The following is a 19,642-nucleotide window of genomic DNA, read 5'->3' as shown; positions in this document are numbered from 1 at the left end:
GGGAGCCCGGGGAGCCAGTGACAGTAGCATCACTTCCGCCTGGCGGCGCAGCCAATCAGCGGCGGGGCCCCGGCCCGGCCCAGCGGCCCGGAGCAACCGGCGCTAGGGGGCCTCCCGCTCCGGGCATCCTCCGCCGGGAGAGGAGCGTGCGGGCGTGCTGGGCTCCGCTCGCCTGGCCCCACCGCCCGGAGTTGTCGGGGTGTCTTCAGCAGGGGCCCTGCCCGGAGGGACCGTCTTGCCCTTCATGGCGTCCTCTGGAAAGGGCGTCTCGGTTGCGACCTTTTAAAAACACCTCGTTCCTCTTCTCTCTCTGATCACCATGGCCCCGACTCTCCCTGGGACCTTCCCAGAGGGGCTCCTCCCTCCGCCGGGTCTCCTTCCTTCTCGCCGTCGCCTCTCTCTCCCTCCCCGCGTCCCCGGGAGGGTCCACTTGTACGTTAGGGGGCTACCGCGGAGTCCACGGCTCCTGCGCGGTGCCGGCTCTGGCCGCCAGAGGGCGCCGTCGGGGGCGGCGCAGTGCCGCCGAGGCCGCTCCTCTCCCGACCGAGCCTCGCCCGCTCTGCTCGCGCCGCCGGAAGTGGGAGGTGCGGCGCGCGGGCCGGCGCTCGACCCCTCCCCCCCGAGGCTCGGCCGCCCCCTCCCCCCGCTCCGCCCGCTCAGGTGCGTCCCGTCCCTCCCCCACTGCCTCCCGGGGGCGCGGCGCGGGAGGTGTGTGCGGGGCGGGCGCGCGGGGAGGGGGCTACGACGCCGGGGGCCAGGGCAGGGGCGGAGGGGGGTCATCGAGGCGGGGGGCGTGGAGGGGGCCCGTGCGGACGGGGCAGGGGTCCCGGCCTAGGAACGGGACGGCGCCGGCGACGCGGTGGGGCGGGGGTGGGGGGCGCGATAGAGGGGTGTTGGGGGGCTCCGGCCGGAGGAGGCGGCGGACTTAGCGGTCCCCGGTTGAGGCGGCCGTGGCCGCCCGGCGCTGCTTCCCCCATTGTCCCCTTCGCGGCGGTGCCCCGTTCCCCCTCCCTTCCGGAGCACCCGTCGCTCCCGGCGTCGCCGCCTCGCTGGCGGTCGCCGCAGGGATTCCCTTGACACGTTCGACTTCTCACCCCGCGCCGCAGCCTGCAGCCCGACGTACCTGCCCCGCTCCCCTTTGGGCTGTAGCGGCAGAGTCGCACGTAGGACCCGTGCCCTGGGCACCTTGGACCCCCGACCCTGGGCTCTGTCGGGGCAGGATGTTTGCACCCGAGGGAGCAGTAATGGCGATTGGGGCCCATTTCCTCCTAGGAGCTTTGTATAATGGGGGAAACTGAGGCACAGCGGGTCGGTGGCGTGTGACTGAAGTGTTGACAGCACCCAGTCTCCATTCTTGCCCATGCTTGAAGGTTCTGGGCGGAGTGGGGGGCGGTATGAATACCTGTGATGCTATTAAAATAAAAACAAGAATTTAAACTAACACTGTTCCACCCCAAACCCCCCCCAACATTCTTTTCCCCCCCTTTGTCTTCACCGTAGAAGGCTGTGAGTTTGTCCTGCTACACAAAGGATGACCTCCTGATCCAGGAAAGGCTTCCCTCCCCATCCCCTGACTTGGATTACCCTGTTTCTCAGTCTCTCTTTCTCTTGGAGGAGTACCCGAGATTCCTGTACTCTTTTGCACTCCTGTAGTAACTCTGAAGAGTCTGTATTTTTCTCCATCAGTGGCTCTCAAACATTTCCCATGTGTGGGGAGCACACTGACGCTAGAAGATGCTCTGATTGCCCAACATCACATTGCTTTTTTTCTCACACATGAACACCTCCAAACAGCTTTACTTAGATGAACAGAGGATGATTGTAATGATTTAAAATGTATGCTATGGTTGATTATTAGGCCCCAAATGCATTCTTTGTAAATAATACTGGGTAAAGAAGGCATGTGGACCGTTTGGACAATTCTCACACACTGTAGTCTGTTTTAAATGACTGCATCTCTGCCAAAAGCGGGAAAGCTTTGCACAGACTCCTAGAGATTTATATAAATCCGGTGATTTCTGAGGATCCGTGTCCACTGGGGCCTCTTGTGCCCAGTGACTCTTAATACCCTGCTACAGAAAAACTCTTAGTATTTTCTCTTGGGACCCAACTTTTTCTTTGTGTTTGTTTCCTGGAACAACTCTGGTATGGACCTTCTGACGGGGAAAGATAGGCTCGTTTTAAAAATTGGAAACATGCAGCCTGTAATTTGTTTCTGAATGTACAGAGCATGATGGCAGCGGCATCTGAGGTAGCTGGTGTGGTGTCCAGTGCCCCCAATCCTCCAGAATCCTCCTCTAGTTTATGTGCTTCCAAATCAGATGAAGGTCTCCCAGATGGTCTAAGGTAATGTACGCATCCTTGACTGGGAAGATTTCATTCAGGCCAAGGGCTTTTGGGATGGTTTCTTACGGAAGCGGAGTGGGGTTTTCCTCTTTTTGGCTTTAATGGCCCTGGCCCAGAGTAAGCTTTTTAAAGGTGGGGACTGTCTGATCCCTGTGTGTATTTATGGTACCTAACAGAGCGTCTGGCACTCAGCAAGCATGCTAAGTGTGTCAGTAGAATACAGGGGGTCAAACTCTTCTGAAAATGCTAGTATTTCCTCACCCTTTACTGTATGTTCAATTGATTGTATATTTTTAACATAATATCTGTGTCTATATCTGCATATTATGCCTGTATATTTATGGTATGATTACATATATTATAATGATATTATATATCATACCTGTGTATTTGTATGTTTTCTGTGTTACATAGAGATATGGATATGTATGCATATATATGTGTAAAGCACATGTATATTCATACATACCCACTAATATACATGTATCTGTATTATCTACAGATAGCTTCGTTCCTATGGCTTCCTGCTTCACGTAGATATTTTGCCTCCTGTCTACACTCTTGAGGGCTGAATTACGGTTTCCCAGCTTTGCATCGTACAGTCCTTAATGCATAGTTATGTACAGTGTTGTGCTAAGTCAACTCTATATTCCTCCTCAACTCTTTTCTAGAGCACCTGGGACCCGATACAATAGATCATACTGTACTAACAGTTGAATGTGTATTAACACATTTAATCCTCATAACAGCCCTAGGAGGGAGGTGCTAATATTATTCCCATTTACAGGTGAGGAAATTGAGACACACTTGCCTCAGGGTTCCCGAGCTACACTGGAGTCAGGGTTTGAACCCAGGCTTGTCTGACTCGGTAGCACCTCATAAATACCGGTTTAAATTAGAGATTTGTTGGCTAATGGGTAATGGGGGAAAATGTTGAGTAAGCCTAACCATAATCCTGGATCTTCATTTTATAAATAGAATCAGCCACATACTCCTAGTAATAGTGACGGCAGCTAGGGTTGATTGACTGTTTACTGTGCCAAGCCCTGTACTAAATACTTCAAATGCCTGATTTCATGTCATCCTCCCAATAACCCTATTAGGTGGGTCACGTTTCAGTTTTACGAATGAGGTGAAGTAACTTAACGGGAGTCAGACAACTGGTAAATAGTGGAGCAGGATTTGCACCCAGGGACTGCACTGTATATGCCCAAATTAATAGTTTAAGTGTTTCCCCCACTTCCCCAGGTAACTCTCAGGAAGGAGTCAGCTAGAGGTCTTCATGAAGGTTTTTGTACCCCAAAGACGCTGTTGAGGACAGGAAGGCACCTAAAGCCTCAGTCAGTGCTGGCTTGGGGTACTTAAGGGCATCAGTTGACATAATCTGGTTTAATCTGACATAATCAGGGGGCAAAGAAATTTAACACAGATGCAGTCATTATTCCTGGGTGGCAGGTTCACTGTTGTGAATGTTAGATGTCACTGTAAATAGGTTTTAAAGATCTCTTCAAAAAAAGCAATACGTAAGTGGCCGTGACAAACGACAGAATGGCTTTCCTGGTGTTTTTCTGTGTGCATGTATTTGTCCGGGATAAAGGTCCCATTGACAGCTTCAGTTTTGGATTCAGTGTCTGTACGTCAGACAACCTCAAGTGAGGATCCTGTGCTCTGGGAAACTGTCAAGGAACCGGAAAGGTGGTTCTGGCCAAAGATCTGTGTGAAGGATTTGAATGAAAATTATTTTTATGAAATGTGAGAGTGGAATAAAAACATTTTTTCTAAATTAATATTTTTTTATTAGAACATGACGTGTAACCAAGTCAGTACAGCTCACTAAATGAAAAACTCTTAATGAGCAGTAGGCTGTTTCATTAACATTCCCCAAAAGTATTCAAATTGGGCCTCACAAATCTGAGGCTCTTTGGGGTCATTTATTGTGTTTATTTACGGTCACCCGACAGGAAACGTCTGTCTCCAGCACCCAGCTTCTAACCATCAGGCTCCACTCCCTGCATATGGGTCAAAATAGCTGGACAAAGACCAAGTTCCACGTCATTCTGATAATTTGAGGGGTTTATGTAGTCTGGTTTTGTTCTTAATAGTCGTTATGTTAAAGATATTATGTCTTTAATCTTCCTTAAGATTGGGTGAAAAGAGAAAATTTTTATCTTGTGTTTTTGATAGCCCCAAAGACCCTGCACAGAAGCACAAGAACTCGCCTCTGTCGAGTGTAAGTAGCCAAACGATAACCAAGGAGAATAACAGAAATGTCCATTTGGAACACCCAGAGCAGAATCCTGGTTCATCAGCAGGTGACACTTCAGCAGCGCACCGGGCGGTTTTAGGAGAAAACTTGCTAGCCACAGCCCTTTGTCTTTCTGGCGGTGGGTCTCAGTCTGATTTGAAGGACGTGGCCGACACAGCAGGAGAGGAGGGGGACACATGCCTCCGGGAGAGCCTCCATCCTGTCACTCGGTCTCTTAAGGCAGGGGGCCATACAAAGCAGCTTGCCTCCGGGAATTGTTCTGAAGAGAAATCCCCACCAGCCTCCATCCTAAAGGAAGGTAGCAGGGACACAGGCTTGGATTTCCGACCTGTGGTGCCTCCAGCAAATGGGGTTGAAGGAGTCAGAGTGGATCAGGATGATGATCAGGATAGCTCTTCCCTGAAGCTTTCTCAAAACATTGCTGTACAGGTCAAGTATCAAGTTTCTACTACTAACGTGGAATTTGGGCTATTTATGTATTTATATATTTATCGAGGGTAGGAGACTTTTTTCTTCGTAGGTGGTGGAGAACTACTCTGTCCCATTTTTTTATTGGCAGCTACCGTATGATTTTCGTGCGGTGCTATGTGATGTCATCCTTCTGGTGTTCAATAAATAATAAAGCCAGGAGCCAGGGTCCTATCGTGGCGCCGAGAAACTTTATGACCTACGTATAATCTCTTTCACTGACTAATGGATGAGTGTAGGTCATTAGCATTCATATTTCCCATCTTTGTCCTTGCAGGAGGAATCCTTGTTAATTCTCTGACCTACATCTTAAGAAGTACAGTGGATCCTGCCTCCTAGTGCTTGGTGTGCTTTGTTATAGGAGGAAAGATGGGCACAATAGGCAGTAGGGGGCGAAATTCTTACTTCACACTTGAGGCTGTCTCTCTGTCAGTTCTTGGGTCTCGTTCAGGTTCTTTTGTGGGATGAATGTTCAATGCAATATACAAGCCAGCTCCTATTTGCCAGACCTATAGTTCTTCCCTTTTTAAGAAGCCACTAAGGGAATGCAAAATTTAGCTGCTTAGTTACTTGTGACAGATTTCTAGGTAAAATTACTAAAGAGCAGTTCTGCCTTTTAAAACGTCTCTGAACAATCCTGAATATAATTGCTTCTTTCTTTATAGACTGACTTTAAGACGGCCGATTCAGAGGTAAACACGGATCAAGATATTGAAAAGAATCTGGTGAGTACTTAAACTGTCACAGTGAATATACAAGATCATTCACTCAGACTATCTAGAGTCATACCATCTCAGCTGGAAAAGGTGCAGGAATCTCCTTTTCAAATCCCTAACAGATGGTCAGCTAACTTCTTTCTACTTGATCACTCCCAGAGATGGGAAGCTTACTACTCGTAAAGCAGCCTGTTGTGTTTGACAAAGAGCTCTTATTGTTACATCTTGTTCTGAGGATAGCCCCTGTCATATTTAGAGTGCTATCCTGAGCTGTGTAGACTAAATCCAAATCTTCCTTTACTTGTTGGCCCTGCGTATCCTTGAAGTTTGTTTATCCCTCTTCCTCTTACTCCTCAAGCATGAATTTTTCCAGAAAAAACATTCCCTGGCGTTTTTAACATTTTTCTTTTCTTCATCGAATATATTTTCCAGCCCTTCCCTTGCCCTGGTGACTCTTCCACCTGGACACGTTCCATCTTATCAATGTTGCTTTGAAAATGTGATCCTGAGAACTAAATACAATAATCCAAATACAGAATAATGAAGTCACAACACAGTAGGGTTCTCCTTCTGTCTATCCTGCCAGACACTATTTCTCAAGTCTCCCTTGGCTTACTGTGGCAGTCTGCTTAGCATTTTGAGCTTTCAGCCAAACTCCCATCAGGTCTTTTTCTGGTGTACCGTTGAGTCGTATCTTCCCTTTTATTCCTAGTAATTGGTTTTTAAAACCTAGAAAGCTGCACATTTATCTTTGTTAAAATGGTCTCTGATCCACCTCTGGTATTTTGTGGCAGAAACTTCCACCCTCAAGAATATGGATACCAGGGGCGCCTGGGTGGCTCAGTGAGTTAAGTCTCTGCCTTTGGCTCAGGGCACAGTCTCAGGGTCCTGGGATCGAGCCCTGCGTTGGGCTCTCTGCTCAGCGGGGAGCCTGCTTCCCCCTCTCTCTCTGCCTGCCCCTCTGCCTACTTGTGATCTCTCTCTCTGTCAAATAAATAAATAAAATCTTAAGATTTTTTTTTTTTAATTTATTTGCCAGAGAGAGAGAGAGGGTACACACAAGCAGGCAGAGAGGCAGGCAGAGGCAGCGAGAAAAGCAGGCTCCCTGCCGAGCAAGGAGTCCGATGCGGGACTCGATCCCAGGACCCCGGGATCATGACCTGAGCCGAAGGCAGCTGCTTAACCAACTGAGCCACCCAGGTGTCCCTAAATAAATAAAATCTTAAAAAAAAAAAAAAAAGAATATGGATATCAAAGTGTATAATTTTCAAGAGGAAGGATGATGCTGGGAAAGGTACCCTAGCATCAGGAAGAGGTTTTTAGGGTAATATGTGTTAACTGAGTGAAAAAAAAAAAGAGAGTACTTATAGCAACCAGATAAGAAAGCAGGTATTTGTTCAAGTTGAAGAAATTGAGAGGCAGATGGAAAGAAGGAAGTTATGGGAGTATATTAGCAAGATGAAGTGAATAAAGTTTTTAAATACAGGGTAGCAACTTGGAGTTACTCCTAACAGGCAGGTAATAAGATCCTAGAGATAAGCGAGCTGGTGGAGATGTGCTGGGTGAAAACCAAGCCAGAAGAGAAGTCCCAGGGAAGGAGGGGTGGGGATTCACCTTTTCTTTAATACTTACTCTAAGCTCTTCACATAGAGTATTTATTTTGTCCCCACAGTTGTATGGTGGGGTTCTGATGACTATAGCAATCCAAGGGGCAACTAAGTTATAAATAAGTTTTAGCATCAGTCTGACGCAGGAATGGAAACTAGCAAGCGATTGGGCCAGAAGAGGCCCAGGGTTATGTTTTGTGTGGCTGTATTCTTTTGGGTAGCGGGATGGCCCACATGCCTTTATTTTGTTTTATTTTATATTATTTTATTTTTTCAAAATTTCCTTTAAATTCTAGTTAGTTAACATACACCGTGGGCCCACATGCTTTTAAAAAGTCAGTGGAACTAGGCAGGTGTTAAGCTTGGTAGCAATACAAAAAATCTGCCTCCTGTTTTGTTTCCCTTTTTGTGCATTTATGGTAATTTCCCACTGGCTGCATTTGAAATTGTAACTTCTGGTCCTTGGAACCAATTAGACACTGATTAAACCAAGTAACTTTGGCTTGTTAAGATGAAATGATAATGGATGAAGTAGTTTACTCTATAGCCTTTCAGTTATCTTTTTGTATGTACTAACAGTATGTACCTTGAGACTTCTCTCCATGAGACTGGTGGTTTTTCCCCCTGGCCTCTGTTGCTCTAAAGAAGCATTGTGGGCGGAGAAGGTACCACAAGGAAATAAAGGGAAAGAGCTGTGCTGAAGAAAGAAAATATTCCTCTTATCTACAAGTTGCATATGTTGGTTCTTAACCTTTTGCTTGGTTTAAAGTCCTCCTTTGTAATCTTTTGAACACTTAATTCTCCTCTCAGAAAAATTTATCCTCCCCACCACATTCCCCTATTTCAAAGAGTTTAGAGACCCTTGAGGGCCATCCATAGATCCCAGGTTCAGAATCCCTATAAAGACATGAGACTGAGGGCGCTGGGTGGTTCAGTGGTTTAAGCCTCTGCCTTTGGCTCAGGTCATGATCCCAGGGTCTTGGGATCGAGCCCCACATTGGGCTCTCTGCTCAGCAAGGAGCCTGCTTCCCTTCCTCTCTCTCTCTGACTGCCTCTCTGCCTACTTGTGATATCTATCAAATAAATAAATAAAATCTTAAAAAAAAAAAAAAAAGACATGAGACTGGAGAGTCCCTGGGAGCCCTAGTCACATTTCAGCACCTGGACTAAGGACTAGTTTATCACAGAGTTAAAGTCCCATTTTTTTTTTTTTTAAAGATTTATTTATCTATTTTAGATAGGGAGCACAAGGAGGAGGAGCAGAGCGAGAGGGAGAGAGAATCCCAAGCAGGCTCTGTGCTGAGAGCAGAGCCCTATGCAGGGCTGGATCTCACAACCCTGAGATCGTGACCTGAGCTGAAACCAAGAGTTGGATACTTAACCGACTACATTACCTGGGTGTTCCGCTAAAGTCCCATCTTGAAACTTAGTTTTTATTATCATAATGTAATAAGTTTTCCTTTGTTCGCCTCTAAAACCTGTTTTTTTCTTTGAAAATAGTTAATCTTTTATTTTTATTTATTTATTTATTTATTTTTAAAGATTTTATTTATTTGACAGAGATCACAAGTATGCAGAGAGGCAGACAGAGAGAAAGAGAGGGAAGCAGGCTCCCCACTGAGCAGAGAGCCCAATGTGGGACTCAATCCCAGGACCCCGAGGTCATGACCTGAGCCGAAGGCAGCGGCTTAACCCACTGAGCCACCCAGGCGCCTGAAAATTGTTAATCTTTTAATGAATAAGTTCAGTTGAATGCTCTTTGTTTAAATTTGACATGGGCTGCCTTATACTAAACGTCTTTTAAATTGACCGTCTCTTAGCATCCCTTTGAAACATAACCATCACTTTTCTTGATTTACGGATATGGGGAGGCAGAGCTGAACTGTGGTCCTCAGAAACCTTTCTTCTACTCTTGTGCTCATGTATGAGAGCTTGCTGATTTGTCCAGTCTGAATATCATGTTCCCCGGACCTCTTTAGTGGATCTGTCCATGTTCAGCGCTAATGGCCAGTAAGGAATCCTCTTTTCTGGGTGCAGTTTTGAATAGGTGATCTGTTTTTTGTGTTTTTTTTTTTTGTTTTTACCTACTCATTTCTTCCTGTTCTGATAAAATGCCTCCTCCTTTTTATTCCCTAGAGCAGTGATTGGCAAATTTTTTCTGTAAAAGGTCAGAGGGTAAATGTCTTAGGCTTTGGGGCTCTGTGGGTTCTCTTGCAACCATTCCACTCATTGTAAGATAAAAGCAGCCCATAAGCCATTGGGAGTGTCTATTTTCCTATAAAATTTATTTATAGGGGCACTGGGCAGCTCAGTTGGTTGAACTTCCGACTCTTAATTTTGGCTCTGGTCGTGAACTCAGGGTCGTGGGGTCTGTGCTCAGCACGGAGTCTGCTTTTCTTCCTCTCCCTCGGCCCCTCCACCTGCTTGTGCACGCAAGTTCGCTCGCGCTTGCTCTCTCTCTCTCTCTCTCCCTCCCCCTCTCCCTGAAATGAATAAATAAATCTTAAGAAAAAAATTCAGACAATGGCTGGATTTGGCCCACAGGCCATTCCTTGCCACCCCTTCCCCCGAGCTGTGCTGTGCAACAGGGTTTCCTGTAATGATGGAAATGTCTTCTCTGTGTTGTCCAGTGTGGTAGCCATTTATTCTTGGAACTAAGTACTGAGTACTTGGAAATGTGGCCAGGTGACTGAGGGGCCGTATTTTAAAATGTTCTTACTTTAATTAATTGAAATTTATATACCTACTCATAGCTAGTAGTTAGAATACTGGACCCTGCAGCCTAGAGCTCTGCACAATGCCTTGAACAGGCAGCCGCTGTTTTTTGCAATTAAACTTGGGAATTAAACTTTCCTTCTCCTGTTACAAATAGGACAAAATGATGACAGAGAGAACACTGTTGAAGGAGCGTTACCAGGAGGTCCTGGACAAGCAGAGGCAAGTGGAGAATCAGCTCCAAGTGCAATTAAAGCAGCTCCAGCAAAGGAGAGAAGAAGAAATGAAGAATCACCAGGTACCCTGCTTATGTTAAATCTGTCAATAAGGATGGCTACACTCCCTAACCAGACTGTAATTTTGTTTCTGAATTGGTGGAAGAGCAATGTTTATCTTTTTTTTTTTTTTAAAGATTTTATTTATTTATTTGACAGACAGATCACAAGTAGGCAGAGAGAGAAGGGAGGAAGCAGGCTCCCTGCTGAACAGAGAACCCGATGCGGGGCTCGATCCCAGGACGCTGGGATCATGACCTGAGCCGAAGGCAGCGGCTTTAACCCACTGAGCCACCCAGGCGCCCCAATGTTTATCTTTTTAATGGTTGTGTTAGAATTTTAAGGATAAAAGGAAGCTTTGAGGGCATCTTGTTCAAAATCTCAATTTTTTGTTTTGATTTTATTTATTTGGAAGAGAGAGCGTGCATGTCCTTGAGCCATTGGAGGGGCATAGGGAGAGAATCTCAGGCAGACTCCCCATTGAGCGCAGAGCCCAACGAGACACTTGACCCCACGACTCTGAGGTCATGACCGGAGCTGAAACCAAGAGTTGGACACTCAGCTGACTGAGCCACCCAAGAGCCCCCAAACTCTCACTTCTATTTTAGTTTAGAGACAAAAGTTAATTAATATATTTTGTTGACATTTGTTACCTGGAAAACCATGTAATTAGACTCTTACGTTATATTAAAAAACATAATTCTCGGGGCACCTGGTAGCTCAGTTGTAAGCGCCTGCCTTCAGCTCAGGTCATGATCCCAGGGTCCTGGGATCGAGCCCCGCGTCAGGCTCCCTGCTCAGCGGGAAGCCTGCTTTTCCCTCTCCACCTCCCCCTGCTTGTGTTCCCTCTCTCACCGTCTCTATCTGTCAAATAAACAAATAAAATCTTTAAAAACAAAAACAAAAACATAATTCTAGTAGATTAAAAATCTACGTATGAAAACTGGAAAAAGTGTAAATTAGAAGGAAATTTAGGAGAATGTTTATAAAACCTTGGCTTGCAAAAGGTCACTTTAAGCCAGGTAAAAAACCCAGAAGCCATAGAAAAGTGAATCGATTTAATCATGTATAATTTAAAACTTCTGATATGGCAGATGATACAAAAAACATTAGAAGATCAGTGGTAGATTGGGAAAGTATTTGTAACCCTGATAAAGGGTTTAGTATCCATATCTGTGTTCTGAGTCTCCTACAAGTTCATGGTAGAAGTCAGGTACTCTAGAAAATCTCAGGAAAGGTTATTGTATAGTTTCCTGTTTTTCGTGTAACAAATTACCATCAATTTGCCACTTGAACACAACACAAATTTATTATCTCACAGTCCTATAGGTCAGAAGTCCAACAAGTCACTGGGCTAAAATCCAAGTATTGGCAGGGTTGCCTCATTTTCTGGGGACTCTGGAGGGGAATACCTCTCCCTACATTTCCAGCTTCTAGAGGCTGCTTGTATTCCTTGACTTGTGAACCCCTTTTCCATCTTCAGGTTCAACGAATTTGCATGTCTGACCACTCCTCCCCAGTTACATCTTTCTCAGATCACAATTGAGAAAGGTTCTCCACCTTGAAAGACCTGTGTGATTATATTGGGCCCACCCAGATGATCCAGGACTGTCTCCCTGCATCTGGGTCTTTACCTTAGTCAGATCTGCACAGTCTCTTTTCCCGTGGAAAGAAACATAGTCACAGGTCCCAGGGATTAGGTTAGATTAGAATGTGGACATATTTTGGGGGAAGGTGTTATTATTTTCCCTACAACAATTATTAATGGTGCGGTACCTTGGTGGCCTAGCCAGTCAAGCATCTGCTTTCAGCTCAGGGTCCTGGGATCAAGCCCTGAGTTGGTCTCTCTGGTCATGCGCTTGCACGCACTCTCTCTCTCTCTCAAATACATAAATAAAATCTTTAAAACAATTATAAATGGTAGAATACAGAAGAAGAAAAGCAAGTGGATCATATATAAAAAGCGCAGCCTCGGCCTCACTGGAATTCATTCATTCATTCATTTAGCAAATATTTTCAGAGTTCCTGATCTAGTCTCTGCAAATTTAGCAATAAAGGGAACATAGTCTCTGCACTGAATGCTTATTCTAGTTGGAGGAGGCAGACTGTGCAAACAGTAGAGAATGGGAGTTGGGAAGATGTTTCTTAAAATGCTTAGATACTATTCCTCTCTCTCCCCTCAAAAGATTGGCAAAAATGAAATAGGTTATCAAGAGTAAGGAAAATAAACCCTTTTCAGACATTTGTATATGAATTGTTACAGCATTTTTGAAAAAGTTACTAAGAATTGTCAGTTAAGACTTAAAATATACGATGATCTAGCAATCATTTCATTAAGTCTTTTCTACAGAAATAAAAGTTTTTATATGAAAGTGTAGATATACAGTGTATTTATTGCAGTATTTTGTGTAGCTAGAGAAAACTGGAGTCAACTTGATGGACTCCGTACAGAGAATGGTTAGATAAATTGGATATATGTATATATACATATTATGTCATATACTGCTATTTTTAAGTTAAATCTATATATTTATTTTACTTTACTTTTTAAGATTTACTTATTGTTTATTTATTTGAGAAAAAGAGAGTACACTTGAGTGGGGGAGCGGTAGAGAGAGAAGGGAGAGAATCCCAAGCACATCCGCACTGAGCACGGAGCCTGATGGGGCTCGATCCCACAGCCCTGAGATCATGACCCGAGCCGAAACCAATCATATGTTTAACCAACTGAGCCACTCAAGTGCCCCCAGTTAAATCTGTATTGACAGTATGCTCACATCAAGTGAAAAAAAGCAGGGTGCAGAATAATGTGTATAAAATCATCTTGTGATTGACTGAGCCTGGGTGGCTCAGTTGGTTAAGCGTCTGCCTTTGGCTTAGATTGTGGTCCCGGGGTCTTGGGATCAAGTCCCGCGTGGGGAGCGTGCTACTCCCTTTGCCTGCCGCTCCTCCTGCTTGTGTTCTCTCTCTGTCTCTTTCTCTGACAAGTAAATAAATAAAATCTTTAAAAGAAAAAAAATCATCTTATTTGGAAAAAACACAAAAGTGAAGAACTACATATTTAAGTATATGTGTGTTTGTGTGAGAATAAAGATGTGAAAGCAGTCCTACAAAACAGTGAACATATTAATTATGGGTGGAATTGGCATGGATTAAGGAGTGACTGAACTATCAGTTTTTTATTATTCCACTTCTTACTGCGAAGACATATATTTTTGTTAAAGTACAAAAGGAACCAAAAAACTCCTCACACATAAGAAAGCAGAACCTTAACAAAACAAAACAGAACCATTTTTGTTGGACATAATGAATTCCCAGCCTGTATAAGAATGTCTTTCTCAGCATTCTTAGCAGGTGTTCATTCGGCCTTTATCCGAACATGGGTAATGGAAGGGTTATTGCTTCTCAAGGCAATAAATTCCATTTTTGAACAGTTGTGATTGTTAGAAATTTTTGCTCCTGCTGAATTGAAATCTGCTGTATTGTAACTTTCTCTCTTACATCTAAATACTGGCTTTCAGAGCTACTCATCAACCCGATTCCTTCCATTCAGCTTGAATTTACTAGAGTCCACGTGTTAATTTGTGTTTGTTGAAAATAACCTTCAGACCAAAAGAACTAATTCATTTCCTTCTTTATTTGTGTGTGACTATAATTATGGGGGACTCAGGAGATACTAAAAGCTATCCAGGATGTAACAATAAAGCGAGAAGAAACAAAGAAGAAAATAGAGAAAGAAAAGAAGGAGTTTTTGCAGAAGGAGCAGGATCTGAAAGCTGAAATCGAGAAGCTTTGTGAGAAGGGCAGAAGGTAAATGATGCTGTCAAGAGTAAAACCCCTGTGTGCGTGTGTGGATTTGTACATAGCATCCAGTCGTGTTTGTGTTCCTAGTTTCTTTTGGTCTAATTTTTATTTGAAAAACAAGTGCACAAATAAAATCCTCTAATGATTTTAGCTTTTTCAGCACCTTGTGTTAGATTCAATAAAAAAAAAAATTCAGATTCAATAATACCTAGAAAATAATAGCAGGTGATTATTGGGTCCTAAGTATGATCAAGATTTTGAAATGCATCTAACACCTGCTTCACTTGCTTTGAACGTGGTTTTTTTTAGAAGTTCAGGCTTTGGGAATATTTTGATTATGTTATTTAGCACCAAAACAAATTTCGAACAGTAACATTGTAAGTAAGCCTTTGGAAAGAATTATTCAGTGGATCTCTGTTCTCTTTTGGGTACTACAGCAAGAGCAAGGTGTGCATAGAATTTGGTCAGATACTCAGTTTTCCAAGTTTCTTAACATGGAAATCGAAATAACTGTGAACCCTGATGATTTTATTTAAATTCTAAAATGTGCTTTTATCAAGAAAATCTTGGCCTGCTGATGAGTCAGAGCTCTGAGGGAAAAGTAGCAAGCTCATTGGTTGAATCATTTTCCAAGTATGAAAGGCGGTAACCGTAAAAGGTCAGCATGAGAAAGAATGTTTGGGAAAGAGCCTAAGGACCAATCTGTTTTGTTGAGAATTAAATGATAATGCTTTGAAGGTGGGTCAGTTGTCCATGAAGATCCATGTGTCAGCGATTATGAAGAGTGTGTTAGGAGCATAATGCTATACCTAGCAATGTTAGTGATCGGACACCCTGCCACCCCCACCAACAGCATGGCCTCTGCCATTGTCTTCACAGGCTGGAGAGGGATGGTGAAACAGAGACGTTAGCAGCAGTCTTAGCAGTAGCTGGGAAGGTGAATCTGCCATGAGAATTCTAGGCTCTGTGAAAGATTTCCTTTTGATTGTACCCTACACTCTTAATGTTATCTCTGACCACTTTCTCTGCCGTCTGAGTGGATAAGCCCAGATGGTGATTGATGCTAACAGTTTACTGCTCGTGGTCTGGAAGATGCAATTGGGCTTTCTTATGTGTTACAAGCATCAGAATGACACTTTCTGTCATGCTTTCTGTGGAATGTGGAGTTCACTTTTCCAAAAGTAGGTGGAAGAGGTCTTCTGTATTTATCTTTGTTCTAGCAGGGATGCGGGTTTTGTTTTGCATTCCATCATCCACAGTAACTGTGGGCACAGAGATTTTGGTCATTGTATTTGTCTGCTCAGACTGCCATCACAGAGTTATCACAGACTGGGCGACTTAACAGTAATTTATTGTCTCACAGTTCTAAAGGCTGGAAGTCCAAGATTAAGATGCTAACAGGGTTGGTTTCTGGTGAAGCCTGTCTTCTTGGCTAGCATACACTGCTGCCTTCACGCTCTGTCCTCACGTGGCCTTTCCTCCCCGTGTGCTTAATCGCAGCGTCTCTCGTCTTTGTGTAAGGACACCAGACCTATTGGATTAGAGCCCGATCCTTATGATCTCATTTAACTTTAATTACTTCATTAAAGGCCTTATCTCCAAATACAGTCAAATTGCTGGTGAGGGCTTCAACACATGAATCTGCAGGGGACACAGTTCAGGCCATAACAATCATGTTTCCTGTTCATAGCTCTCATTCCGTCAGCCAGCGCTTACTGAGTGTCTACTGGGAGCCTGACAATATGGGCCTGGAGAATAGAAGGTCCTCATGGAGCTTTTTGTTGACTAGGAGAGATGACAAATAGATAATTACAAACTAGTATAATGATACCATAATAGTGGTGGTATGAGAGCACGTAGAAGGGGCGTGGAACCCAGACTAGGCGGGGGGAGTCAGAGAGGCATTCCCAGAGGAAGTGATTTCCAGAATTGAATCCTGACAGGTGAAGGGGAATATGAACACCACATGCAATGCATGATCCTCTGTTTGATCCTGGATTAAACAGGTAACTTTCAAAGAAAGAGTTACAGGGGTGGAGGTTGGTACAGGGAGGAACTGGGGCAAAGAATAGGGGAAAGACATTGTAGGCAGGCGGCCTACAGACAAGAGAGAACAGCACCTGAGCTGTAGGGAGGTGGGGAGAAATGAGACCAGTACAGCAGTGGGAAGCCTGTCACAAAAGACTCATGTATCAGGAGTTTGGGTTTTTCCCTGATAGAGATACTGAAAGATTTTAAGTGAGGAGAGGTATCAAAGGAGGAGTTCTGCATTTTAGATAAATTACTTTGGTGGGTGGAAAGTAGACGGGAATAGTGTAGAGGGCCACTTAGGAGACTTAAGTCTCAGAGCCTGCATGAGAGTGACAGTGGCCCACACTGCAGTGGCCCCGGCTGGGAGGAGAGAATTTCACCCTGATGCTATATAAAGGTGAATTCACAGAGCGCCCGGGTGGCACAGTCAGTTAAGCGTCCGACTCTTGGTTTCAGCTCAGGTCATGATCTCCGGGTCGTGAGGTTGGAGTTCTGAGTCCGGCTCTGTGCTTAGCGAGTCGGGCTCTGTGATCAGCAAGGAGGCTGCCTGGATTCTCTTTCCCTCTCCCTCTGCTCCTGCCCACTCCCTGATCTCTCTCTTTCTCAAAACTAAATTAATTAATTTAAAAAAATTAAAGGTGAATTTACTTAATAGAAATCTGCTAAGTGCTTTGTACTCTTTGAGGATAGTATGTATTTTAATGTAATTATAATTATAAAGAGGACGCCCTGAGTTAACAAAAAACCAAAAAAATAAAACCCCAAAACCAAGGAAGTAATACTCAGTTTAGTCACATATTCGATGATTTTCTCCTGGATACCTGGTAGCTTTGTTATGGCCATTGTCCTGATTTTGTGGGTCCCTTCCTAATTCCCAGCTTATATCCTTGCGGGGGGTATTGCTGGCCTAAGGAAGGGGAGCAGCAAGTAGGGCTCTTCCCCAGTGGAAGATGGTGAGCCTGCACTTTAAAAGACATCATTAGTTGATTCATAGAAGTACCTTGGGACAAAAAGCAGGAACTGAAATACTAAGCATGATTCTTCTTTTTAAAAAAAATATTCTGAGCATGGGGCATCTGTGGCGCTCAGTTGGTTAAACGCCTGCTTTTGGCGCAGGTCATGATCTCAGGGTCCTGCAGTGGAACCCTGCACTGGGCTCCCTGCTCAGCGGGAAGCCTGCTTCTCCCTCTCCCTCTACCACTGCCCTGGCTCATGAGGTTCATGTTCTCTCTCTCCCTCTCTCTCTCTCTTTGTTAAATAAATAAATAAAATCTTGAGGAAAAAAATGTTCTGAGCTTGCCTGATGAACTCATATGATAGAGTGATAGGTAAGTAGCACATCGAGGGACTTATTGTTGGACATATTTTTTAAAAAAGATTTTATTTATTTATGAGAGAGAAAGAGAAAGAGAGTAGGGGGAGGAGCAGAGAGAGAGAGGAACAGAGAGACTGCACGTTGAGTGCAGAGCCTGTCACAGGGCTCGATCTGAGGACCCGGAGATAATGACCTGAGCCAAAACTAAGAGTCAGACGTTCAACTGACTGAGGCACCCTGGCACCCCTGGAAGCATTACTGTAGGTGTCATTTCAGAATCTGCACTAAGTTGAAATCAACAGGGTGCATGAAGATTTGTTTTGGAAATTTTTCACCAAATGCTGGTTTATGTAACTGGTTGTGGAGAAGCCCTCGCAGCTTGCCTAGCAATCAGTAAGTGGTGAGCATTTCCTGGGTGCAGAGCAGTGAGCCAGGCTCTTGCAACATCCTGTATGTGACCTTAGCTGTCCTTCCTTCTAGCAGTCTGCTCGCTCCCAGTGAGTCTATACTTTGACCACTTCAGGTCCTCTTTCTTGTTCGGTGACCTCACTCCATTTCCCACCAGTCTTCCAGCTCCCTGGAAGCACGTCTTCCTCATGCCAGCCTCGGTGCACGTCCCCTGCTTGGATTACCCCCTTGGTGTTACCCTCAATTCTCTTTGCTCTCATTCTTCTGTAGTACTCCAATCCTGGGTCAGGTCAGCCACCTGACTTCTCTGTCCTTACGTCCGGGCTGCTGAGTGCTGCTGGAGACAGCCCTCCACCTGTGTGTCTGCTGACATCACCTGCATCCTCGGGGCTCCCTCTTCCTTGCAGGGCTGTCCCAAACTTTGACCTCCCTTTCTCACCTTCCTCTCCCCACCATTTCTTTCCTTAGTCTTCGCAGATGATCTCGCTTTTTATTTCACTGTAAAAATAGAGACCATTAAGTGAAACCTCTTGCCGTTTCTCAGCTCTCAGCAGACACAGCCGTCCTTTCCTCTGGTCCCTGTATCTGAGTCTAAACTTTGTACCTGTATGTGAATTCAGTTCACTCTTGCTTCTACCATTTCTCCAAACATGGCAGCACTATGTACCCTCTGTCCAAACCGAATAACCAAGAGTCATCCTAAAGTCTTCTCTCTTAGCGCCCTTTCTACCGCATCTACTTTTACCAAGTCCTGTACATTCTTAATATTAATTATCCCTTTCTTGGCGTGCCTGGGTGGCTCAGTCGGTTAAGCAGCTGCCTTGGGCTCAGGTCATGATCCCAGGGTCCTGGGATTGAGCCCCACGTTCTCCCTCTGTTGTTCTCTCTGCTTGTGCTCTCTCTCTGTCAAATAAATTAATTAAATTAAGTAAATAAATAAAATCTTTAAAAAAAAATTATCCTTCTCCCTGTTCATGCTGACCCTGTCAGTTCAGGATCTCATCCTAGATCACTGAGGTAGGCTATGAAACTTTCTATGCCTCCACTCTGCCTCTCTTCTCACTCGTGTAGTACACTGCTACCGTAGAAATCTTTCTCACATCCATGTCTGATAATGTCATTTCCCTGCTGAAAATTTTTCATAGTTTTTTATGGCTTTTAGGGTAAAGTTTTAGCTCTTTAGAGTAGTACGGAAGGCCCTCAATTACCTGGTCCCTGCTTATGTCCCCAGCTGTACTTTTACTGCTTCCCTTAACAACCCTGCTGGTTTTTACTTATTGTTACGTGAACTCACTTAAAACTTAGCCTGTATTATCTACTCTAGAAAGCTTTCCCAGATCCTCCCCATCTCCTCCCTTTCACACATCGTGAAGGTTTCATTTAGATGACCCTCCTCTGTACGCATTAGCATGCTGAGTATACCTCTGTCTTAACTCACACCTCTGATGGTCTTTTTGTTGACCTGAATGCCTCCCCCATCATATAGTTAGTTTCTTGAGAGTAAGTGTTTTGATGATCTGTTGCTGTGTAAAACAGCCATCAATAACTTAATATCTTGGGGCACCTGGGGTGGCTCCATCGTTAAGTCTGCCTTCAGCTCAGGTCATGATCCCAGGGTCCTGGGATTGAGCCTTACATCAGGCTCCCTGCTGAGTGGGAAGTCTGCTTCTCCCTCTCTCACTCCCCCTGCT

The 19,642-nt window shown here is 44.6% G+C and overlaps 1 protein-coding gene across 6 annotated transcripts in view; it reads left to right on the top strand.

Annotated features, from left to right (window-relative positions):
* The first annotated feature begins 432 nt into the window (after nt 1–432).
* RNF214 (ring finger protein 214) overlaps nt 433–19,642 on the top strand; it is a 45,597-nt gene continuing 26,387 nt past the window's right edge. For 4 of the 6 annotated variants that reach the window (XR_013967527.1, XR_013967528.1, XM_080815712.1 and 1 more), the window contains exons 1-6: nt 574–660; nt 2,228–2,346; nt 4,531–5,041; nt 5,746–5,805; nt 10,276–10,416; nt 14,064–14,203. Coding sequence is in view for 4 of the 6 variants with exons in the window: in XM_080815712.1 (XP_080671838.1) it covers nt 2,231–2,346; nt 4,531–5,041; nt 5,746–5,805; nt 10,276–10,416; nt 14,064–14,203 (968 nt within the window). In the remaining 2 variants the exon portion in view is untranslated. Of the gene's footprint in view, nt 709–2,227; nt 2,347–4,530; nt 5,042–5,745; nt 5,806–10,275; nt 10,417–14,063; nt 14,204–19,642 lie in introns of all 6 variants that reach the window. The other 2 variants (XM_080815713.1, XM_080815714.1) reach the window with 2 other exon arrangements.

The sequence above is a fragment of the Martes martes genome (assembly GCF_963455335.1).
Source record: "Martes martes genome assembly, chromosome: 10".
Lineage (NCBI taxonomy): Eukaryota > Metazoa > Chordata > Mammalia > Carnivora > Mustelidae > Martes > Martes martes.
Note: the sequence above shows the minus strand (reverse complement) of the source record. Positions and strands in the feature narration are given on the sequence as shown.